At 43.3% G+C, this 17,537-nt stretch overlaps 1 protein-coding gene across 1 annotated transcript in view; it reads right to left on the bottom strand.

The window, feature by feature from the left end:
• hycc2 (hyccin PI4KA lipid kinase complex subunit 2) overlaps positions 1-16,795 on the bottom strand; it is a 61,217-nt gene extending 44,422 nt beyond the window's left edge. Inside the window, exons 1-2 of the mRNA XM_056232610.1 lie at positions 16,687-16,795; positions 1,041-1,097 (exon numbers count right to left, since the gene is read on the bottom strand). Coding sequence (XP_056088585.1) covers positions 1,041-1,088 — 48 coding nt within the window. The 5' untranslated portion in view covers positions 1,089-1,097; positions 16,687-16,795. The remainder of the gene's footprint in view (positions 1-1,040; positions 1,098-16,686) is intronic.
• Positions 16,796-17,537: the final 742 nt, after the last annotated feature.

Raw genomic sequence — 17,537 nt, forward strand, 5'->3', positions numbered from 1 at the left:
CGTGACCATCATCTACTTGAGAAACTATAAAAAAAAACAATATTTAAAAGGTCTGACAGTCTGAACATTGTCTTTTACCATCATGCTAATTCACAATTTAGATTTTAGAGTTTCTACAGGTCTTTATGTGTTATGTTTGGGGGATTATGCAAGGAGGAAAATCACAATAGATTTTATTAATATGATTAACATGTTGATTAATATGTTGAGAACCCCAACATTACAGCATTCCCCTGAATGAATAGTGCTATCCTCAACTGTGTGTGTGTTCAAGCATTGAGATAATAAGGCACAGCGTCCTTCCTGAACCAGCAGTCTGTTTATCTGGAAACTATTACGTCCCCAGACGTATTGTGTATTTGTTTCTCTCTCTTTCTCTCTCTCTCTCTCTCTTTTGTCCTGCCCTTTCTTTCACAGGATTGGATGAGAACAAAGTGATCTCCAGATGTGATTGGTGCTAATGGGGGCCAAAGGGGCAATAAAATGATCTGGAGTGCCTGAAGAGGGAGCTCTGCTCAACTTGGGATTTCCTGTTGTTCAATTGTACATGTGCTATTGTGTGTTTGCTACAGTGTGTTGTTACTGCTAGCTTGCTTGTTGATCTGCCTGTTGTGTGCAGTGTGAAGTTTGGCTTTGAGTTGATAAGTGGCTGTCAATCTCATTTCCTTTTTGTATATTTTGTAAACTATTGTAAATATTGTGTCCACATATGGAAGCTGTACGGGGTGAGTGCCATTTCTTTTGTAAATAGTGTTTTCTCCTGTTTTTCCTTAGATAGGGAGATAGGGTAATTTATTGTATTTATTTTCTTTTGATAGGGAATTTAGATTTTCTGTCAGGAGTTAGTTGGTGTTTGTTTGTTGTTTTGGCCTTTGCTCACCCCTAAAGTTGTGCTTTCATTTGTGGTTCTGTAAATAAAAGTATACAAAGGATCTTTGGTTTCCAATTCCAGTTTATGTTGCGGCCTCACCCTAGACGGGGTCGTAACAAAACACACACACACACCATCAGGCCTTAATACTGCATGCTACTTGACTCACCTTGAACTCTGAGAGCCAGTCTTCCACTATCCCTCTATCTGTAGCCATCCCCACTACCTGAGACACGAGACACACACAGAAACACTGCAAATTAGATACATGTTTTAACAATCAACTCATCAGTGGGTTCCCTGAATGACTGATTATCAACTGGCCGGAATTTTGAGATCGCAATAGACGTGAAGGACTATAATGCGTTAAGAGCTCGCTCAAGTACTGCGGAGCAAAACCATTTAGTGCTTTGTAAGTAATCAGCAATATTTTAACATTTATACTATGTTTAATAGGCAGCCAATGCAGTGTTGACAAAACCGGGCTAATATGGTCATATTTCCTGGTTCTGGTAAGAACTCGAGCTGCTGTAGTTTGTTTATTAAGCGTGCAGGGCAACCACCCAGTAGAGCATTACAATAATTTAGCCTTGAGGTCATGAACACATTAACTAATTGTTCTGCATTTGTCAATGAGAGCATATGGCGTAATTTAGATATATTTTTAAGATGGAAAAATGTGGTTTTACAGATACTCAAATGAAAGATTGCTATCAAAGAGAAAACCCAGGTTGTGCTAGAACAGAGATGGGATCTAAAACTGCTGGGAAGAGTTGCGGTAGAACAGAGAGACGGGATCTAAAACTGCTGGGAACAGTTGCGGTAGAACAGAGAGACGGGATCTAAAACTGCTGGGAAGAGTTGCGGTAGAACAGAGAGACGGGATCTAAAACTGCTGGAAAGAGTTGCGGTAGAACAGAGAGACGGGATCTAAAACTGCTGGGAAGAGTTGCGGTAGAACAGAGACGGGATCTAAAACTGCTGGAAAGAGTTGCGGTAGAACAGAGAGACGGGATCTAAAACTGCTGGGAACAGTTGCGGTAAAACAGAGAGACGGGATCTAAAACTGCTGGGAAGAGTTGCGGTAGAACAGAGAGACGGGATCTAAAACTGCTGGAAAGAGTTGCGGTAGAACAGAGAGACGGGATCTAAAACTGCTGGAAAGAGTTGCGGTAGAACAGAGAGACGGGATCTAAAACTGCTGGGAACAGTTGCGGTAGAACAGAGACGGGATCTAAAACAGCTGGGAAGAGTTGCGGTAGAACAGAGAGACGGGATCTAAAACTGCTGAGAACAGTTGCGGTAGAACAGAGAGACGGGATCTAAAACTGCTGGGAAGAGTTGCGGTACAACAGAGAGACGGGATCTAAAACTACTGGAAAGCGTTGCGGTAAAACAGAGAGACGGGATCTAAAACTGCTGGAAAGAGTTGCGGTAGAACAGAGAGACGGGATCTAAAACTGCTGGGAACAGTTGCGGTAGAACAGAGACGGGATCTAAAACTGCTGGGAACAGTTGCGGTAGAACAGAGAGACGGGATCTAAAACTGCTGGGAACAGTTGCGGTAGAACAGAGAGACGGGATCTAAAACTGCTGGGAACAGTTGCGGTAGAACAGAGAGACGGGATCTAAAACTGCTGGAAAGAGTTGCGGTAAAACAGAGAGACGGGATCTAAAACTGCTGGGAAGAGTTGCGGTAGAACAGAGAGACGGGATCTAAAACTGCATTTGTCAATGAGAGCATATTTCGTAATTTAGATATATTTTTAAGATGGAAAAATGTGGTTTTACAGATACTCAAATGAAAGATTGCTATCAAAGAGAAAACCCAGGTTGTGCTAGAACAGAGATGGGATCTAAAACTGCTGGGAAGAGTTGCGGTAGAACAGAGAGACGGGATCTAAAACTGCTGGGAACAGTTGCGGTAGAACAGAGAGACGGGATCTAAAACTGCTGGGAAGAGTTGCGGTAGAACAGAGAGACGGGATCTAAAACTGCTGGGAAGAGTTGCGGTAGAACAGAGAGACGGGATCTAAAACTGCTGGAAAGAGTTGCGGTAGAACAGAGACGGGATCTAAAACTGCTGGAAAGAGTTGCGGTAGAACAGAGAGACGGGATCTAAAACTGCTGGGAACAGTTGCGGTAAAACAGAGAGACGGGATCTAAAACTGCTGGGAAGAGTTGCGGTAGAACAGAGAGACGGGATCTAAAACTGCTGGAAAGAGTTGCGGTAGAACAGAGAGACGGGATCTAAAACTGCTGGAAAGAGTTGCGGTAGAACAGAGAGACGGGATCTAAAACTGCTGGGAACAGTTGCGGTAGAACAGAGACGGGATCTAAAACAGCTGGGAAGAGTTGCGGTAGAACAGAGAGACGGGATCTAAAACTGCTGAGAACAGTTGCGGTAGAACAGAGAGACGGGATCTAAAACTGCTGGGAAGAGTTGCGGTAGAACAGAGAGACGGGATCTAAAACTACTGGAAAGCGTTGCGGTAAAACAGAGAGACGGGATCTAAAACTGCTGGAAAGAGTTGCGGTAGAACAGAGAGACGGGATCTAAAACTGCTGGGAACAGTTGCGGTAGAACAGAGACGGGATCTAAAACTGCTGGGAACAGTTGCGATAGAACAGAGAGACGGGATCTAAAACTGCTGGGAACAGTTGCGGTAGAACAGAGAGACGGGATCTAAAACTGCTGGGAACAGATGCGGTAGAACAGAGAGACGGGATCTAAAACTGCTGGGAACAGTTGCGGTAGAACAGAGAGACGGGATCTAAAACTGCTGGGAACAGTTGCGGTAGAACAGAGAGACGGGATCTAAAACTGCTGGGAAGAGTTGCGGTAGAACAGAGAGACGGGATCTAAAACTGCTGGAAAGAGTTGCGGTAAAACAGAGAGACGGGATCTAAAACAGCTGGGAAGAGTTGCGGTAGAACAGAGAGACGGGATCTAAAACTGCTGGGAACAGTTGCGGTAGAACAGAGAGACGGGATCTAAAACTGCTGGGAACAGTTGCGGTAGAACAGAGAGACGGGATCTAAAACTGCTGGGAACAGTTGCGGTAGAACAGAGAGACGGGATCTAAAACTGCTGGGAACAGTTGCGGTAGAACAGAGAGACGGGATCTAAAACTGCTGGAAAGAGTTGCGGTAGAACAGAGAGACGGGATCTAAAACTGCTGGGAACAGTTGCGGTAGAACAGAGAGATGGGATCTAAAACTGCTGGGAACAGTTGCGGTAGAACAGAGAGACGGGATCTAAAACTGCTGGGAACAGTTGCGGTAGAACAGAGAGACGGGATCTAAAACTGCTGGAAAGAGTTGCGGTAGAACAGAGACGGGATCTAAAACTGCTGGAAAGAGTTGCGGTAAAACAGAGAGACGGGATCTAAAACTGCTGGGAACAGTTGCGGTAGAACAGAGAGACGGGATCTAAAACTGCTGGAAAGAGTTGCGGTAGAACAGAGAGACGGGATCTAAAACTGCTGGGAACAGTTGCGGTAGAACAGAGAGATGGGATCTAAAACTGCTGGGAACAGTTGCGGTAGAACAGAGAGATGGGATCTAAAACTGCTGGGAACAGTTGCGGTAGAACAGAGAGACGGGATCTAAAACTGCTGGAAAGAGTTGCGGTAGAACAGAGACGGGATCTAAAACTGCTGGAAAGAGTTGCGGTAAAACAGAGAGACGGGATCTAAAACTGCTGGGAAGAGTTGCGGTAGAACAGAGAGACGGGATCTAAAACTGCTGGAAAGAGTTGCGGTAGAACAGAGACGGGATCTAAAACTGCTGGGAAGAGTTGCAGTAGAACAGAGAGACGGGATCTAAAACTGCTGGGAAGAGTTGCGGTAGAACAGAGAGACGGGATCTAAAACTGCTGGGAACAGTTGCGGTAGAACAGAGACATCTGCATACACTTCTGAGTGCCACGCCCACATCTCATCATCCAATCAACATCTGCATACACTTCTGAGTGCCACGCCCACATCTCAACATCCAATCAACATCTGCATACACTTCTGAGTGCCGCGCCCACATCTCATCATCCAATCAACATCTGCATACACTTCTGAGTGCCACGCCCACATCTCAACATCTAATCAACATCTGGATACACTTCTGAGTGCCACACCCACATCTCATCATCCAATCAACATCTGCATACACTTCTGAGTGCCCCGCCCACATCTCAACATCTAATCAACATCTGTTTACACTTCTGAGTGCCCCGCCCACATCTCAAAATCCAATCAACATCTGCACACAACAGCCACGCCCACATTTCAACATCCAATCAACATCTGCACACACTTCCAATCAACAACCCCTGGACAGAACCATGTCTCATCCTACATTCATTTCTTTTTCCATAATCTGTTACACTGTGATATACGTCACAATAAGGAAGTTGTGGCTCCTGTGAAGCGAGGCTCCTGTCTGCCTCGCTGCCTGCTGTGTGTTTGTTTGCTTCGAGGTTGTAAGCTCCACCTGAGCCTCGTATTTCTTTGTTTTGAGCCATCATTTATCATTTACTATCATTTCTAGTTGTTTATACTACTAAATACAGCTTACCCAACATCTGAGATTAACCTTACATCTCTAGCTTCCGTTATTGTTAACACAGCACGCTAACTCGCTAATGTTAGCCTGTTAACGCGCACCCGTGCGATTTATTTATTTATTTATTTTCTCTCGTGCCCGCCCGCGCCTTTGAGTTCATAAGTCCAGGTAAGTAAGAATCAGTCAACAAACACGGTGAGTAATGTCTTGTCCTGTTATTGTCACCTGTGTCACATGTCATATGTTTAGTATAGCCTTCTCCAATGGTAATATAGGATTTATATGTGATAAATGCAAGGAGACAGTCAGGCTGACGGAGAAGATTTCAGAACTAGAGACACGCATCCAAACTTTAATTGAGGATGGTAAGAATGCTAGATCTTTAGATAGTGTTTTGGATGCGCCTAGCATAGTGAACTCTTTACATGATACGGTTCCGGCTGAAGTAGAGCCCGTGCAGCAGGGCAGATGGGTGACTGTGAGAGATCAACGCTATAGTCTTAGAGCTAAAACATGACAATCTGGCAATCAGGAAGCAGACAGACTGGCTAAACCGACCGTCTGCTAGCGGCCTCACGTCACCAAGGTCAGATAAATCCCATCACATAGAGCCTCTTTCACCTAGATATCATCATATAGAGACTGTGTCTGTTCCCCGAATTTGGAAATCCAAAAAACGTCAGGTTAAAAATTTAATTGATGTTCAACAAATAAAAAACAGATATAATACAGATGAGCAAATGATAAAGCTTGGGTTGCTGAATATTCGATCCCCTTACTTCAAAATCTCTCATAGTTAATGATATGATTTCAGATTATAATCTAGATGTGCTGTGTTTAGGGCTGTAGTCAACCAAAGAAATCCTTAGTCGACCAAAGTCTTGTCCTGCGCAACGATTAGTCGACAAAAAAAAAAAAAAAAGACACGATCTTTTGATTGAACATTTTTTAACAATTGTCAGAGCATTTATAAAACAACGACGAAAAAACATAAAAAATACATAAAACTATAATAATAATACAATTCTTTGAAAATTAAGTGATTTTTTTTTAACTGCAAAAAGTGAGGAGCTCTGTCCTAGGTCTACAGTAACAGTCACAATCGCGCACCTGACCACACCACACGCTACAAAAAATATAACTGCTATCTGCCACAATGAAAAATCCTAACAAAAGCTCTTGTTTATACAGGCTGTATATTCTTCTTTACTTTCAAAGCTATGGGTTAAACTTTTGTCCAGCCGATCTAGGCGTTTTAAAACAAACACACACAAAAACCCAAAGAGCCTAAAAAACAATCCTAATAATAATAGGCTGTATTGTAGGACCGCATATAGGTTTATTTTCGTTTTGTTACATTATTTAGGCTATTTTCAAATGCGTCAAGTGGACAAATAAAAACAAAAACATATCAAGAAAGCACAATCTATTGAGTCAGCATGATAAAGCCGTTAAAGGGCCTGCTCACGTCTTTTGCGCGCTCAAGTTCGATTTCAAATGTAGGCGCGCGGTGTGCGCGTTCATGATGGAAGCAACGCGGTCGCGGTGCGACGCGCTCTTTTTTTTCTAAGTGCGTCCACGCCGCATCGAGATAAAAACATATAGTGTATAAAAACATAAAAACCGAAACAAGTAGCGTTCTAACTGAATGAATACAGCTAAACTACCTATATCCCTCACTGAGCACGAAGCAGCAGCGCAGCCAGCCACAGGTGCGAACCGTGTGTTCTGTGTGCGCTAAACTGTGGCGCTGTTACAAAATAGCCTAAATTAAAGCATTTAATTTAAAGTTGGGGATAAACCATAGGCTAATTATATTTAGAATACAGTAATATTTAACTGCTTATTAAGGAATAAATATCAAGGAGTAAATCATTGAAAATTTCTTTCTATTGGTAAAAAAAAAAAAAATGCAACTGGTCGACCAATAAGAATGTCAGTCGACCAAGACGGCATCGACCGATTAGTCGACTAAACGACTAAAGTTGACAGCCCTAGCTGTGTTTGACAGAAACCTGGCTAAAACCAAACGATTACATTATTTTAAATGAGTCAACCCCACAAGATTACAGTTATAAACATGAACCTCGTCTGAAAGGCAAAGGGGGAGGTGTTGCTGTAATTTATAGTAATATTTTCAAAACCACTAAGAAATCTAGTTTTAAATATACTTCTTTTGAAGTATTGGTGCTTAATGTAAAAATATATAGTGTAAACGATAAGTCACATTTGAGAATTCTGCTGGCTACTGTGTACAGGCCACCAGGGCACCATAAAGATTTTATCAAAGAATTTGCAGACTTTCTATCAGAATTAGTATTGGCTGCAGATAAAGTACTAATTGTTGGTGATTTTAATATACATGTAGATAATGAAAAAGATGCATTGGGATTGGCATTTAAAGACATTGTAAACTCAATTGGAGTTAGACAACACGTGTCAGGACCTACTCATTGTCGTAATCATAATCTAGATCTAATATTATCGCATGGAATAGATGTTGATGTTGATAAAGATTGCTTTATCAATAATCTTCCTAATCAGTTTCATCATCTCAGCATCCCGGATAGCTTAGAAGAACTCGATATTGCAACAGAAACTTTTAACTCTCTCTTTTCCAGCACTTTAGACGCAGTTGCTCCGTTGTGCTTAAAGAAGATTAAAGAAAATAGTCCAACACCGTGGTACAACGAGCACACCCAGGCCCTTAAGAGAGCAGCCAGAAAAATGGAGCGCAACTGGAAGAAAACTAAACTAGAGGTATTTCGGATTTCATGGAAAGAGAGCTCGATTGCTTACAGAGAGGCTTTAAAAGCTGCTAGATCTGCTTATTTTTCAACCCTATTAGAAGAAAATAAACATAATCCAAGGTATTTATTTGAAACAGTGGCTAAACTAACGAAAAAGAAAGCTTCAACTCCAGAAGTGTCCAAGCAACACAGCAGTAATGACTTTATGAACTTCTTCACTTATAAGATCGATAATATCAGGGACAAAATTATAACTATGCAACCGTCTACTACAGTATCGCATCAGGCATTGCATTGTAGTCTCCATGAGGAAAAATTTGATTCATTTGTTGCCATAGGAGAGGACAAATTTTCTAAACTTGTTAAATCATCTAAATCGACAACATGTATGTTAGACCCTATACCGACTAAGCTACTGAAAGAGATGCTTCCAGAGGTCATAGATCCTCTTCTTACTATCATTAATTCGTCTTTGTCTCTAGGATACGTACCAAAAACCTTTAAGCTGGCTATGATTAAACCGCTTGTTAAAAAACCGCAACTTGATCATACAAAATTAGTCAATTACAGGCCGATCTCGAATCTGCCTTTTCTATCTAAGATATTAGAAAAAGCAGTATCCTCACAACTGTGCTCCTTTCTAGAAAGAAATGATATCTGCGAGGATTTTCAGTCCGGATTCAGACCGTACCATAGTACAGAGACAGCTCTCATCAGAGTCACAAATGATTTGCTCTTATCATTCGATCGTGGTTGTATCTCTCTATTAGTGTTACTTGATCTTAGTGCTGCATTTGATACTATTGACCACAACATTCTTTTAAATAGACTCGAAAATTATGTTGGCATTAGTGGAGTTGCACTAGCATGGTTTAAATCATACTTATCTGACGGTTATCAGTTTGTAGCAATAAATGAAGATATGTCTTATCGATTACAAGTTCAGTATGGCGTACCACAAGGCTCAGTACTAGGACCGTTGCTGTTCACTCTGTACATGCTACCATTAGGAGATATCATTAGGGAACATGGAATTAGTTTTCACTGTTATGCCGATGATACTCAGCTGTATATTTCTTCACGCCCCGACGAAACTTACCAATTCACAAAATTAACGGAATCCATAGCCGATATAAAAAATTTGATGACTAGTAATTTCCTACTACTAAATTCTGAAAAAACAGACATTCTAATTATTGGATAAAAAACTTCCACACGTAATAACCTAGAATACTGTCTAACACTTGATGGCTGCTCTGTCAAGTCTTCGTCGTCGGTTAGGAACCTGGGTGTGCTCTTTGATACCAATCTCTCATTTAAAAGACACGTGTCTAGTATCTGTAAAACCGCATTTTTCCATCTTAAAAACATATCGAAATTACGCCATATGCTCTCATTAACAAATGCAGAACAATTAGTTCATGCTTTCATGACATCAAGATTACTGTAATGCTCTACTGGGTGGTTGCCCTGCACGCTTAATAAACAAACTACAGCTAGTTCAAAACGCAGCAGCTCGAGTTCTTACCAGAACCAGGAAATATGACCATATTAGCCCGGTTCTGTCAACACTGCATTGGCTCCCTATTAAACATCGTTGATTACTTACAAAGCACTAAATGGCTTAGCTCCGCAGTACTTGAGTGAACTTTTAAAACATTATAGTCCTTCACGTCTATTGCGATCTCAAAATTCCGGCCAGTTGATAATACCTAGAATATCTAAATCGACTACTGGCGGTAGATCCTTTTCTTATTTAGCACCAAAACTTTGGAACAGTCTTCCTACCATTGTCCGGGAAGCAGACACACTCTGTCAGTTCAAAGCTAGACTAAAAACACATCTCCCTAGCATACACATAATACATTATAGACTTCGATAATTCAATGTTAGGCTGCATAGATTAGGTCAGCCGGAACTGGGAACACTTCCCTTAAATCCAGATGTACTCGTTACATCATAAGAAGAATGGCATCTACGCTAACTTTAGTGTCTTTGTTTATCCCGAGGTTTTCCTGCAGCCTGCCGGATCCAGGCCGTGTCCAGATCTGACGAAGGAGATTCGCCTGGACCCGATGACAATACAGTGCTGAAGTGTCAACTATCCTCTCCCTATGGAGGATCCCTTTCCCACTCTACAGATAAAGCGTTGTTGAAAATCCGGTTCGCGTACCCCGAAGTGATAAAATAAAATTCTGTATCAATTTATAGGCAAGACAAGTAGTTTGTTTAGGCATGGTTTGTTTGGAAATTACAAACCTGCGCACACATTCAAACGAATATAACTATAGAATCAATTTTTAATGCGCATGTGAACGCCATCAGGTCACAGGTTCGCGTTTAAAGTCTGTTTAGAGAGAACGTCGTCGTCTTAGTGGCCCCTAATGTAATAACAAATGATCATTTTGCTGGAAGTGAATCAATCAAAACCAACTTTAGCTGGAAATAACATTATTCAAAAATCGCTATAAAGCCAAAACAATCTCTGTTACCGTAAATTGTATGTTTATCTCTGTAAAGCTGCTTTGAAACAATCTCCATTGTTAAAAGCGCTATATAAATGAAGATGACTTGACTTGACTCCTCCAACTCTCTCTGTAGCCAGACACGGGTGGCCCTATAGGAGGAGCTAGCAGTGCTTCAGCACCCCAGCACAGACCAAAGCTCCCCGATAGCACCCCCAGCACAGACCAAAGCTCCCCGATAGCACCCCCAGCACAGACCAAAGCTCCCCGATAGCACCCCCAGCACAGACCAAAGCTCCCCGATAGCATCCCCAGCACAGACCAAAGCACCCCGAAAGCACCCCCAGCACAGACTAAAGCTCCCCGATAGCATCCCCAGCACAAACCAAAGCTCCCCGATAGCACCCCCAGCACAGACCAAAGCTCCCCGATAGCACCCCCAGCACAGACCAAAGCTCCCCGATAGCACCCCCAGCACAGACCAAAGCTCCCCGATAGCACCCCCAGCACAGACCAAAGCTCCCCGATAGCACCCCCAGCACAGACCAAAGCATCCCGATAGCACCCCCAGCACAGACCAAAGCTCCCCGATAGCACCCCAGCACAGACCAAAGCTCCCCGATGGCACCCCCAGCACAGACCAAAGCTCCCCGATGGCACCCCCAGCACAGACCAAAGCATCCCGATAGCACCCCCAGCACAGACCAAAGCTCCCCGATAGCACCCCCAGCACAGACCAAAGCTCCCCGATAGCACCCCCAGCACAGACCAAAGCTCCCCGATAGCACCCCCAGCACAGAGCAAAGCTCCCCGATAGCATCCCCAGCACAGACCAAAGCATCCCGATAGCACCCCAGCACAGACCAAAGCACCCCGATAGCACCCCAGCACAGACCAAAGCTCCCCGATGGCACCCCCAGCACAGACCAAAGCATCCCGATAGCACCCCCAGCACAGACCAAAGCTCGCCGATAGCACCCCAGCACAGACCAAAGCTCCCCGATGGCACCCCCAGCACAGACCAAAGCATCCCGATAGCACCCCCAGCACAGACCAAAGCTCCCCGATAGCACCCCCAGCACAGACCAAAGCACCCCGATAGCACCCCCAGCACAGACCAAAGCACCCCGATAGCACCCCCAGCACAGACCAAAGCTCCCCGATAGCACCCCCAGCACAGACCAAAGCTCCCCGAAAGCACCCCCAGCACAGACCAAAGCACCCCGATAGCACCCCCAGCACAGACCAAAGCACCCCGATAGCACCCCTAGCACAGACCAAAGCTCCCCGACAGCATCCCCAGCACAGACCAAAGCTCCCCGATAGCATCCCCAGCACAGACCAAAGCTCCCCGACAGCACCCCCAGCACAGACCAAAGCTCCCCGATATCACCCCCAGCACAGACCAAAGCACCCCGATAGCACCCTCAGCACAGACCAAAGCACCCCGATAGCACCCCCAGCACAGACCAAAGCTCCCCGATGGCACCCCCAGCACAGACCAAAGCATCCCGATAGCACCCCCAGCACAGACCAAAGCTCCCCGATGGCACCCCCAGCACAGACCAAAGCTCCCCGATGGCACCCCCAGCACAGACCAAAGCTCCCCGATGGCACCCCCAGCACAGACCAAAGCTCCCTGATAGCACCCCAAGCACAGAACAAAGCTCCCCGATAGCACCCCCAGCACAGACCAAAGCTCCCCGATAGTATCCCCAGCACAGACCAAAGCTCCCCGATAGCACCCCCAGCACAGACCAAAGCTCCCCGATAGCACCCCCAGCACAGACCAAAGCACCCCGTTAGCACCCCCAGCACAGACCAAAGCACCCCGATAGCACCCCCAGCACAGACCAAAGCTCCCCGATAGCATCCCCAGCACAGACCAAAGCTCCCCGATAGCATCCCCAGCACAGACCAAAGCTCCCCGATAGCATCCCCAGCACAGACCAAAGCTCCCCGATAGCACCCCCAGCACAGACCAAAGCTCCCCGATAGCACCCCCAGCACAGACCAAAGCTCCCCGATAGCACCCCCAGAAATCATTTCTGGAAGCAATTACATTCAGGCTGTATTCTATGGAAGCCCTGAACCGCATGGTGAAGAATAAAAAAAGAAAACTTATCTTGTTATTTCGAGATATTAAGTCGTTATTTCAACATAATATCTCGTTATTTCGCCGTAATAAGTCATTATTTCAACATAATATCTCGTTATTTCGATGTAATAAGTCATTATTTCGACACAATAAGGGGACATTCTAATCTGAATTAAGACATATTATGCGTTCTTATAATGGTTTTCTATGGGAGGAAAATGCTTAACGTGTAATTAAACGCGTTGCGTTCATATTCTGGGCTCATCTGATTTTTTTTTTGCACATATAGCCTACTTTGTTATGATTTTTGTATCATAATGATTAATATATACACTAGGGGTGGGAAAAAAAATCGATATTGCAATATATTGTTGTGCTCTCTGTCGCAATAAATAATCGATACACTAACGCCCAATATCGATATTTTATTACAACACAAAATGATTAATTTACCCGTTGTCAGTGTCACTGTCACTACCCAATATCTACCATTCTGTTTGCGGGGGGCGCTGTTCGAGTAAATAGGGGTAAAGTGGCGCAAACAGCGGCCGGTGAAGAACACAAGTTAACTAACAACAACAGAGAGAAGCGAGAAGAATGGCGGAAAACAATATAAAACGAATCAAAGACCCACCCGCTAGTTTCCACTCTAAAGTGTGGAGACACTTTGGGTTTTACGAGCAGAGAGAGCGCAACGGCCGCGCGCGCACTCTCACGTCTTCAAACAACACGAGCGCTGTCTTGCTCTCTCCCTCGCGCATATTAATCAAAATCAATTGACACGATAGTAAAAGGTCGGAAGACCGCAGTTTCACGTGGAGCATTTGGAGATTTTTAGAGATTAGAGACTCGCCTAAACTCAATTAACAACATCTCAACACTAAATTATAAAGGCCTGTCTCATATAGACGTGTCTCGAATACAAGCCGGTGCAGTTCGACGATTTGGGAAAATAAAAACCCGGGAAGTTTTACGGTATATTAATTCTCAATATGTACACATGCATTGTTAATCTTTCTTTTCAGTCACATATATCGTGATATATCGTTGATGAAATGTCTTCCAATATATTTTATATCGTAGATATCGCGAATCGTTATATTATCATATCGTGGACCACATATCGCCACAGAATTGAATCGTGAGGTACCTGTATCGTCCCACCCCTAATATACACACAATTATCCGTGAACTTGATAAATGTTACAGATGTACAAACAAATGCCTTTCAACTTGCAAAATTCAGAATTAAATTAATGTGCAGCAATTTGTAGGCTACATAGGGAGTCTGTAGGGCTACTATACACGTTGTAGCCATTAAATAAGCGCATTTAGTTTAATATTTGTTAAAAAATGTATGTTATTTTTTTTCATCTATGTTGATTATGAAAAGGGAACAGAATAAGGAAGATCGGATGCGCAATATATCAGGAGACATTGAGTCAATCAGACATGATTTGACCACTTCATTAAGTTTTGTTTAGTAGAAAGCCTTTCTTTAAAGTGAATTTCGTTTTGTATAAATTGTATCTTAATTGTAATAATTTTTTCGTCAACCAATTGCCTGTATTTAATAAATAAGAAGCAAATATAGAAGACAATATAATCATGACATGGAGGCGCCTGCGCGGTCACTTGCATTGCACGTGAACTGGAGCATCTCATAAATTAACTGAAACTCACCGTATGCCTCACAGACATGAGAAATATATCTATAGAAATCTTAAAATGTTTTTAAACGAAACAATTCAAAACGAAAATAAATAGGCTACTCTCTGATGTAATCCATTATGTGCATTTCTCTATATAGGCGCGTATACGGAGATGGCGATCGTCAACTTCATCTTTGCAGTCGACACTTACACAGAAAACACTAGTTTATTAATAAAAATCAATGCACGGATTTACAGATGCACATCTTGCTTGTTGCACGCACACATATGTCAAAATAACAAGATATTATGTTGAAATAAAATTATTAATAAAAAGAAATATTTTAGAATATTTGCTGAATATATGCTGAATGTTGTGCTTGTTGAATTTAATCAAATTAAAACTTTAATTGTGATAATTAAAATAATTAAATATTGAGTTGCTAAGTTTTTGCTCAAATATTAATAGCATTTATAAATTTAATTGCGCAGCGCTCCCTGTGAATGATCTAGCACCTGCATATATCTGGTGCCGCCCTTAAGCACAGACAGTCCCTGCTGTCGGCGTGTGCTCATCCATCCTTTCACCCATACTCTTTTTTGGGGGGGTTCTGAAGAGATCATTGCGCAAACAACTTGCACCGCCAATTTTGTCCCGGCATTTTCAAATAGACAACTCCTGTTTCACGCGATTTTCCATTCCACTTCTCACGTGTGTTTTCGTGACAAAACGTGGTTTGGGGACCGGATAGAGTAGTCGTGGGGTGACAGAGTTGCTGTCAGCTCGTGTAGTGAGTAACCCCCTGTTGCAGATTATTCACGTAGTGTCAGGTAGTGTGAACACCACAACGACTTCAAGACTCCAGAGCAAGTCTGAACAGCAAAGCGATCTCCCCACGTTTAAAGTTGTGTAGTGTGAACTCGGCATTAGTTGCAGAAAAGATAGCTTGTGGTGGTGAAGTCATGCAGTCCGCGAGGAACAGATCGTTAACAGTAATTACAGTAGGAAATCCAAACTGTAACTCACAATGACAAGAAAACTGCCTTTGTAAAATATAACGGCGCTTTCTGCCGTTTCGGTCTCTGTGAACTTGAGCGCACAAAGCGCCGTTTATTGACATGGCAACAAATCGAACACACAGGAAGGAAACACCTGAGCGTTGTGCATCGTTTACTTCCGAGACTGAGACACTGACTGTGAAGCGTCAGTGCCAGAGCGGATCTACAGGAGATAAACACCTCAATCCACAGCAGGAGTCCAAACTGGGATCTGGGATCACAGCATACTGGCCAAACACAGGAACAAACCACCCAGTGCATCTATGCTTATATGACGATAAAGGGAGCGCTCTGTGTACTCTGTCAAACACACACACAAGTGATTTTTTTTAATAAGCATTTTGTTTTTGGTGCTTTTAAGAGGACCCGCATCCACATATGCTGCAGTTTTAGGAGTGACATCTGCATTTCAATAATGAAACTGAATGACAGACGTGTTAATGCAGATTAAAATAGAAATATATAAAAAAAATATGAATATAAAAATTAATAATATAAAATGCTGTTGCATTTTTTTGTAAAAGTAATAACTTAGATCTTGTAAATATCTTACTGTTTCTGTCGTTCAGAAGACTTCATTTCACCTTCTACAGTTCAGCTACATTATTAATTATTCGAGTACGATATTATTTGATCTGCTTTTCTGTCGCAGCGATTCCAGCATTAGATCAACATCACGACTCCCAGCATCAGTCTCGCACACAGACAGAGAGAGAGAGAGAGAGAGAGAGAGAGAGAGAGAGAGAGAGAGAGAGAGAGAGAGAGAGAGAGAGAGAGAGAGAGAGAGAGAGAGAGAGAGAGAGAGAGAGAGAGAGAGAGAGCGAGAGAGAGAGCGAGAGAGAGAGCGAGAGAGAGAGAGAGCGAGAGAGAGAGCGAGAGAGAGAGAGAGAGAGAGAGCGAGAGAGAGAGAGAGAGAGAGAGAGAGAGAGAGAGAGAGAGAGAGAGAGAGAGAGAGAGAGAGAGAGAGAGAGAGAGAGAGAGAGAGAGAGAGAGAGAGAGAGAGAGAATGGAAAAACCCGATGGAAACGCCGAAACATTCAGCGCGTATGGACTCTTACGTCAGGAGTCAGCAAGCGAGCGCCTATAATCGTATCGTGCAGTTATTCAACAGTGTGATGAAGCAGCGCCCTTCTCGCATCATTAACCGAATGGAAGCCCAAACTTTCAACAGCATGTGACAGTGCGTGTGTATAGTGTGTGTTAAAGGCTGTAAATTAGGTGATGAACTCACCTAGTTAGTGTTCCTCGGATGATCAGCTGTAGCTCCTGCTGCTCGCGCATCTCTAACAGAGCCAGTACACGTCAATGACGACAAACCCCGCCCCCTTTTACAACAGGAAGTAGAGGCGGAAAGTAGATAATAAAAGCATGGCTAATCTATTTATAAAACAGACAGGGTGAATTTACTTTTCCTGCCGATTTTTGAAATGCATATCTTATTGTGAACAATTCATACATGTGTTTAATTTTTTTATTTGTTTTGACTCTGTAAGTTTAATCAAAATGTTACTGGATCTTCCAGTGTCCTGGTGCATTCAAGTACTCCTTAGTTCATGCCCCCCCCCCTTTCCCCCTCCCCCCTTTCCCCCTCCCCTTTCCCCCCCCCCCCCCCCCCCCTTTCCCCCTCCCCTTTTTTCCCCCCTCCTACTTTCATGTTGAAGTCGTGTTTTCGACGTCATGTGCATTCAGTCTACTAAAGAATAAGCACAGTGAATCAGGTGTGTTTTGCTTTTTTATGTTTTCAATTACTTTATTGTTATTATATTGTTTTATTACAATCCTATTATATTTTGTGCAGGCAATTATCTTATTTTGTTGTAAATAAAAAAGCCTGACAATGTCCCTGCTTAATCCGCTACATTTCTCACTGGCCCAACTTGTAATCTCAGGGCTTGAAGAAAATCTTGAGCTTCCCACTCATATTTAAGACTTGGTGGTGCTCATGTGCGTTCAGCTTGTAAATACGATCTTTCCGACATGACTAGAATGCGGGCTAAGGTTAGACCTCTTTCTGTTGACGTATGCAGGCCTTCTCCAATCATTTAGTGCTCTTATACTCCGCCCCTGCAAGCTCACGCTCAT

This window comes from Rhinichthys klamathensis, unplaced genomic scaffold, assembly GCF_029890125.1.
Source record: "Rhinichthys klamathensis goyatoka isolate OS25496 unplaced genomic scaffold, OSU_Roscu_1.1 h1tg000350l_1, whole genome shotgun sequence".
In the NCBI taxonomy this organism is placed as follows: domain Eukaryota; kingdom Metazoa; phylum Chordata; class Actinopteri; order Cypriniformes; family Leuciscidae; genus Rhinichthys; species Rhinichthys klamathensis.